Source organism: Pogoniulus pusillus, chromosome 15 (genome assembly GCF_015220805.1).
Source record: "Pogoniulus pusillus isolate bPogPus1 chromosome 15, bPogPus1.pri, whole genome shotgun sequence".
Classification (NCBI taxonomy): Eukaryota; Metazoa; Chordata; class Aves; order Piciformes; family Lybiidae; genus Pogoniulus; species Pogoniulus pusillus.
The window spans coordinates 22,810,027-22,817,490 of record NC_087278.1 but is presented as its reverse complement, the minus strand read 5'-3'; the positions used below and the strand labels follow the sequence as shown (position 1 = coordinate 22,817,490).

The 7,464-nt window shown below is 53.6% G+C and overlaps 1 protein-coding gene across 3 annotated transcripts in view; it reads right to left on the bottom strand.

Moving 5' to 3' along the window:
- Positions 1–205: 205 nt before the first annotated feature.
- The window catches only part of LOC135182032 (chromatin remodeling regulator CECR2), a 128,840-nt gene continuing 121,581 nt past the window's right edge, over positions 206–7,464 (bottom strand). For all 3 annotated transcript variants that reach the window (XM_064155718.1, XM_064155719.1, XM_064155720.1), the window contains 5 exons: positions 6,784–6,912; positions 5,842–6,664; positions 1,665–3,072; positions 754–859; positions 206–509 (listed from right to left, as the gene is read on the bottom strand). In XM_064155718.1, the coding sequence (XP_064011788.1) occupies positions 504–509; positions 754–859; positions 1,665–3,072; positions 5,842–6,664; positions 6,784–6,912 (2,472 nt within the window). In that variant the 3' untranslated portion in view covers positions 206–503. The remainder of the gene's footprint in view (positions 510–753; positions 860–1,664; positions 3,073–5,841; positions 6,665–6,783; positions 6,913–7,464) is intronic.

Here is a 7,464-nt window from a genome sequence, read left to right as displayed (position 1 = left end):
GCCCACCCCCTCCCCCATTATGTACAATACATTCACCAACAACAGAAATTTATTTCAAAAGGCAACAGGTTAAATTCTGTAAACTGGATCCAGCTCCAAAACACACACATTAATACTACAAGTAAAATTCCATCATTGTCCTCTTCCACCCTGAAAAATATACCTGAGTTTAGCAGTCAGTGAAAGTTTTCAGCCCACCCCCTCCCTCCCTCCCCACCCAACCCCCAAACCCCTCAAACCCTGAACGAGATGCAGTCTCCGGTCACAGAAAGCCACGAGTTTGGATGCCTGCTCTGCGGTGGGGCAAGCCAGCGGCTCGGCTGGCTGCAGCCCAGCACTGCTCCAGGGTTCCAACACAAAAGCCGTCACGGCACCACGTTCCACGGACCCGGGAAGCTACATGCTGCTTGGGCAAGGGGAGGGTGGGAGGAAGGGCAGGTCTTCCTCCCCCTTGTCCAAATCACGCGTGGCTTTCTTCTTCATGAGGTCCTTCCTTCCTTGGACTAGCTCTGGAAGAAGAAGAAGAGTTGGTGGCTTTAGAAAGGAATAGCCTCATTGCTGCACGCAACCAGTTCAAAGCTAGGACCACTGATCTGCCTGGGTTATCCTTTACAGTCAGCTAAGGCTCCGGAGGCATCCCCAGCTCCACTGCATAGCACTTCCCAACTCCCTCCAGTGCTTTACACTCCCAAACACTTCACTCCAGTAAGCAGAGTGGGAAGGGCAAGACTGGCATTGCACTTCTGCTCTTACTTGATCCAGAGGCAACGCTGATGGTTTCTGTGATGTCAAATCTTCCCGGGACATAGTTGCTGTAGGCATCTTCGGGAAGGGAACTGGAGCCTGATGCATTTGCATTCTGGAGCCAGGTTGAATGGAAAGAGCTTTAGCACAGGAACATCATGAACAAAGCTCGTCTACAACATCCACATACAAGTGTGCATCTCAGGTATTCTTCTTTCTGGCTGCCCCTCAAACCACAACACTTCAACTCGTGCCAATTCCCCAGCATCTGAGCTGTAAGCCAAGCTCCCTGACCACTAGAAGGACAGCCATGCTGGTACTACAACGAGGCAAGACCTGCCTAAGCACTCTTACAAACTCTGAGCAGGGACCTTTCAGAACAGCAAAATGTTCCACTTGGAAATAAAATGTGATAGGCACAATCTTAGTGAGAAGTAATTTTCTGTGAGGAAAATTTGAGACAAAAAGGACAGGCAAAGCAAGTAGAGGGGAAAAAGGGAACAAGGCTGAAGTAAAGGAGTTCACTAACTTCCCCTGCAGCAGGCTTACTCTGCCCTGCTGTAAGAAAGAGGCAATAAAATACTTGCAAGGCAAATGGCAAGAGTCCATTTGATTTAGAGATGCACAACCCCGGATGACACTAACAAAACACAGTCAGATAAAACAAAGCACTGGTGTGGAGAAGGATGGGACAGGCTAACAGGTCTCCATGATACGGATTGCTACTTGTTTTAAGGAGCTGCAATAAGACTTTCTCTCCAGCTTACAAGTCCTCTTGCTCCAAGGGCTTGAGTCACCCTTTAGCTTTTCAGCTCTGCTCGCCACCTCTGACCTCAAGTGACAGCCTTTTAAGACTGCATTGCTACCCATGCACCACCCCTGCTTCCCACCTAGCCTTCTCAAAGGAAGTATGATCTTACCCTGAGGGTCTATACAAGTCCTGGGGTGGCCCCCCCATGCCACCTCCACTGCCTCTCTGCTCCATCAGCAAGGCCTGAAAGTGACCAACGTTCTCGTCCCGGCAGCGGTACAGGGGTCCCTCCTGAGAGAGGCCATTGGTCTGTCCAGAGGCTGGATGATGAGACAGGTGAGCATTCATAGGTGATGCGTATGTCCTGGGCTGGAAATGACTGGCAGGATGGCGGGATGCATAAGGAGGGCCAGTCTGTAGCATCATCCCGTGGGGAGGGAAAGCTGCTGGGCTGAATCCCATCCCTGAACCCAAGTGTGGCGGAGGAGCTCCGTAGAGGAACTCCCCTGCCACCACCGAGCTTTGCCTCTTTGTGGCTGCGTTGTGGTTGTCCAAATCAAGGAACTCTTTGGGACTCTCCGGTCTATCCTGGGGCTCCTCAGACTTTTCCTCTTCGGGCCCCAAATCCTGCCCATCACTCGGAGAAACCTCTTTGGCACTCGCTTGGTCCATGCGGCTGGGAGAGGCTAGGGCAGCGCTCAGTGCCTCGCAGCCCTGCAAGCTGCTGGCAGCCCCCCTGTCTGGGAAAGGGGGTCTGCCCAGGGGCGGGTGGGGACTGGGGTTGGCCTGAGGGTGGAGAGGCCTCTGCCAGTCTGAGTAGCCCTGCGGACAGGCGTAGTAGGGCGATCGCTGATAGTGGTGGTAAGAAGGTTGAGGCTGCGGCTGGTAGGGGTAGGGCATGCCCTGAGGAGGTCGATACCGGGTGAAGACGCCAGGGTGGGTGCTGCTGGGCTGGAAACCCCGTGGGGAAAAATGCTGGGGGTGGGAAGCAGGAGGAGGTGGTGGTGGTGGCGGCTTTCCCCCCATCATGGGGCTGAACCCCTGCAGGCCTGGGTTGATGTGGTACCGCCCAGCTGAATTTGGGTATTCCAGACCGGGCATGTAGAGAGGATGGAACTGATTGGGGGCAGCCCCCATGGAGCCAGAGTCCACACCAGGGAGGCTGCTGCCCTGCCCCATGCAAGGCACAGTCGCATCAGGCAGAGCCTTCCCACTGCTGCAGAGGGGTTTCTCCAACAGGTTGGTGGCTAAGCCTTTCCCCTCGGTGCCAGCCACTGGTCCCTCACCTGCAGCCCCGTTCTCAGGCAGGGGACCCCCTCTCTCAGAGGTGGGCACCAGGTCCCTCACGCAGCCTGGGCCACCAGCATATCCACTTTCTGCTGGCCACGTGCCCTTGCCCTGTCCTGCCTTCAGGTCACCCTTCATGCCGGAGCTGTCCCCATCCCCGTCGGGGGGCAAGGCGCGCCTGGTGCACTCCATGGGCAGTGGGGGCTTGGAATGAGGTAGGAGTTTGGTGTAGGCCCCGTCGGGAATGCCGATGCACTGAGCCTTCTCATCCATACCTGCTGGTGGCTCCACTGGAAAGAGAGGGGGAAAAGTCACATATCGGTCTAATTTCATCTTGTCCTTCCCTGCCCAACACAACGCACCCACAGCCACCCAGAGCACATGTCTCAGATCAATTCCCATCAGCTTAACCAAAGCCACCTCTCAGCATCCTATTCTGCTGCTAAGCCGAAGCTGCTGGGCAGCCTGACAAGATCTTAAGAGCCACAGGGAGGAAACATCTCACTTTTGCACAAATGGAAGAGAAAAAAGCCATGAAGATCCTTCCATCAGAGTACCACAAAGCCTACAACCTTATGTTCTCTACTCAGACTTTTCTAAGGGACTACCAGAGTGTGGCACCAGGACAACTGCTTTTCCGTGGGGTTGCAGACTCCCTCCCACACCCATCACACAGTCTTATGCTTCAGGGACCTTTAGCAATCCTGAAGAGCATTTTTGCAAAGTTAGGTGACCTTTAGTAGCTCCTTCTTTTAAAGGGGCTCTTTTGAAAGCTCGTCATGAGGTCGCATCTCTCACGGACAGGTATGTGTGAACTGAACCCTGCTGTAGTTTGCATGCCATTGCTAGGCTGTATGTCCATCAGAGTAACATCACACACATGGGTTTGGTCCGATGTGGGTATGCAGAGTTGGGAAATACCACAGTGGCTCTCCCACAAGAACAGACTAAGAGCTTGGGGTAGTGGTAGCTTGAATTCAAGCTGTGCTGCCCTTTCTAATCCACAAATACCACTTGCCCACAGCTTGGGCGAAGCACCACCACACAGAGAGATACTGCAAAGCCAATCACAGCCATACTTCAACCAAGTGTGATTTGGAGATGCAGCAACTCTGCCCTGAAATCGCTCAACCTCCTCCTCCAGTCCCTGTTCTAAATCCAGCACAGTTACATGATGATGGCTCTTAAGCAATGCCACACAAGGAAAGAGTTTCCTCTTAGCACAAGGCACAGAAGGGAACAATAAAAGATGCAACAGGTTTTGATCTTTAGCTCACCAGCTAGAAGCAATGAAAAAAAAAGACTTTTTTTGATCTCTAGCCTTTTTTGATCTCTATTTTAGGTTTTATTTTTAAGGGTTTGGTTTATTTTTTTTTCCATGTCTAGTTTTATCAGTTAGAGAAGGAAATCCAGCTAGAAAGAACCTTGTGATGGTACATATGCAGAGCAAGAGAGGTTCTCTTTCCCCTCTACTCTGCCCTGGTGAGACCTCACCTTGAATACTGTGTTCAGTTTTGGGCTCCCCAGTTTAAGAGGGACAGGGATCTGCTGGAGAGGGTCTAGAAGAGAGCTGCAAAGAGGATTAAAGGACTGGAGGGCACTGCCTGATGAGGAGAGGCTGAGAGACTTGGGACTTTTTAGTCTGGGAAAGAGAAGACTGAGAGGGGATTTGATAAATGTTTGCAAACACCTGAGGGTTGGCCAGGAGTGGGGGGACAGGCTCTGCTCACTGCTCCCTGGGACAGGACAAGGAGCAATGGGTGTAAGTTGCAGCAGAAGAGGTTCTGCCTCAACACAAGGGGAAACTTCTTTACTGTAAGGGTCACAGAGCACTGGAACAGGCTCCTCAGAGAGGTTGTGGAGTCTCCTTCCCTGGAGCCTTTCAAGGCCTGTCTGGATGTGTTCCTCTGTGATCTGTGTTAGATAGGATTGTCCTGCTCTGGCAGGGGGGTTGGATTCAGTGATCCCTTCCAGCACCTAACATTCTGTGATATACCATGACACCATCCCACCTGAACTCACAGAGCTGCTCAGGGGAGCTTCAGGCAGTCCTGTTGTGTGAATCATGGAATCAACCAGGTTGGAAGAGACCTCCAAGATTATCCAGTCCAACCCAGCCCTATCCAATCAACCAGACCACGGCACTAAGTGCCTCATTTTCTAACCACTTGGGGAAATAGATAACTAAAGAAGCCTCTATCCTACATTAAACCCTTACATTTTATCCAATCTCCAAGGGAAGCTTTTAAGATACTGAAAGCGCACAAGGAACAGGTGCATTTCAGAGAAGCCACTCTGACACACACCCAAAGGGGTCTCCTCAAACCTTTTATCCATGTAACATCATCTTTCCTTGCCTAGCTCTGCTAATCCCACTGTTACATGAACTCCAAGTTAAGCATCACAGCCTGTACTTTACATTTGCACCCCACGGCAAACTGACAACCTGCAGGAGTTGACAACAGAGGGAGCCTCTGCCAGGCTACAGTTGGAACGAAGCAATCTCAGACAAATTTAAGCAATGGCTGAAGCAGAAAACATATTCCAATTCAGATTTTAGAAAGGAGGCAACAAAAAGTGTCCCCTACAAGTATTTAACACACTATTTATTTTCTAGGGAAAGAAAATGCTGCTTTTGCCACCCTTTAGAACTGACTCTGTTAAGCCTGAAATTCAGGACATGTTCTCCACTCCTCCATTGGTGCAAACCCAAAGAAAGCCATATTTGCAGAGACAGGTTGTGTGCACCTGCAAGTCACAGTATCATCAGGGTTGGAAGAGACCTCACAGATCATCAAGTCCAACCCCTTACCACAGAGCTCAAGGCTAGACCATGGCACCAAGTGCCACGTCCAATCCTGCCTTGAACAGCCCCAGGGACGGTGACTCCACCACCTCCCTGGGCAGCCCATTCCAGTGTCGTTTAACTCTGGGACTCTGCAAGTTTGGAGTCCAAGATCAGCAGGTGGGAGGGATGCCTGGCAGTAAGCAAACGGGAGGCAGGCAACAGATGGAGGCAAGAAAGGTCAAATGCTACCACCAGATGCTTGAAGGGTTACCTTGGTTGCTTTCTGTCTCCATGGTCTGACTGGTTGGATCCTGCGAGCTCCCATTCCCCACAACGGGTTTGGGAGGCTGCATGCTGGTGGCAGAGGCAGCGTGAGCCAGCTGGGGGAAAGGTCCAGGGAGGTGCGGAGGGGGCGGCTGGCGAGGGTGGTAAGGCACACCCGGTGGGCACACGCGAGAGGACAGCTGCTGCATGGCGATCATCTCTGGGCTGTCCATCATGGAGTCCCCGCCCTGGCATCCTCTTTGAACTTGAGGTGGGCCCCCAAACAGAGTGGTCGGTGGCTGCGGCATCCTCTGGCTGGAAGCTTTCCCAGGTGGTCTGATAAATCCTGAGGGAGGCACCCCGTGAGGTAGGAAATTGGATTGCTCGGTCCACTGGCTGGGAGGCAGCGGCTGCCTCATGGCCCGGGGGTCCACCATATGACCCAGGGCACGGGGCTGCAGCGAGGGCCCCGGCCCCACGGGTGTCTTCTCCTCTGGCCCCACTGCACCCTGGCTGGCAGGGCTGTGGCTGCCGTTCCACAGGGCTGGGTGTGTGCGGTTCAGGTACTTGTAGGGCCGGTACATGTGCCCTGGGGCAACCTCCGAGCCCTCCGGCGGCCTCACAGGGGGTCCGTTGTGCCTGGGGGGTAGGAAGCCCTGCTGGAACTGGGCCGGTGGGTAGACTGCGTCCGGCGGGGGGCCACTCACACGGCCCAGCTGCAGCGTGCCCGGCCGCGGGCCAAGGCTGGCAACCTGGGTGGGTCCTGCGCACGCCTGCTTCTCTGGGGCAGCCAGCCTGTGCCCACGGTGCTCACTCAGTCCCACGGCCGGCTGGGAAGGAGGGAGAGAGAGATGGGGGTGGGTCTCAGTGAGAGCTGCCACCCTGCAAGGAGTGGAGAGGACCTGTGGGTCCCAGGGGTGCTGGATCTCTTGGCTGCAGCGTTTCTTACCTGCATAGCAAAGTGCTGGTGCTGCTGGACCGGGTCTCCGGGATGGGGCTCAGGCACTCGGGGTGAGCCATAGAGTTTTGTGGGGTCTGATCCGCGCAGGGGACCAAACGTTCCTGGCACAGCTGGTCTCTGCGGGATGGGGAGGGGATGCAGGAGGGAGAAGTAAAACAACGTGTCAAGTGCAGAAAAGCAGCAGGGGTGGCGCAGGTGAGGGGAAGCCAAAGGTGGAAGAATCATACAGATAAGCAGACAGAAAAATCCATTGTCTCTTTCCTATGGACACAGCCCCTCTGTCACAGCCACTCTCTCTCACCCCAGCCACAGTCCCTGTGCTTGCCACTCATCTACTTGGGAGCAAGAAGGCTGACTGGAGGGGCAGCGCTAGCGCCAAGGGAAGGAGCAGACCACAAGAGCCTGAAAGCAGGATGACTGGAGAATGGTTTGGATTTCCTTCAAAACGCTGATTGCCTCCAGCTCTCCTGTGACTTCTCACTATTTGTGTCCCAAGAATCAGTCTAAAAATGTTGATTTCTAGCTAAAAGGGCAAGGGGCAGCCTGAATCTCAGAGGAGAAGCTGATACACCACAAAACATCAGTGATTAAAATGGAAAAGGCAGTGAAGGGTTTGTGAGGAACAACCCAGAGGGGAGGCAGAACAAGCAGCATTCAAGGAAGAAACAC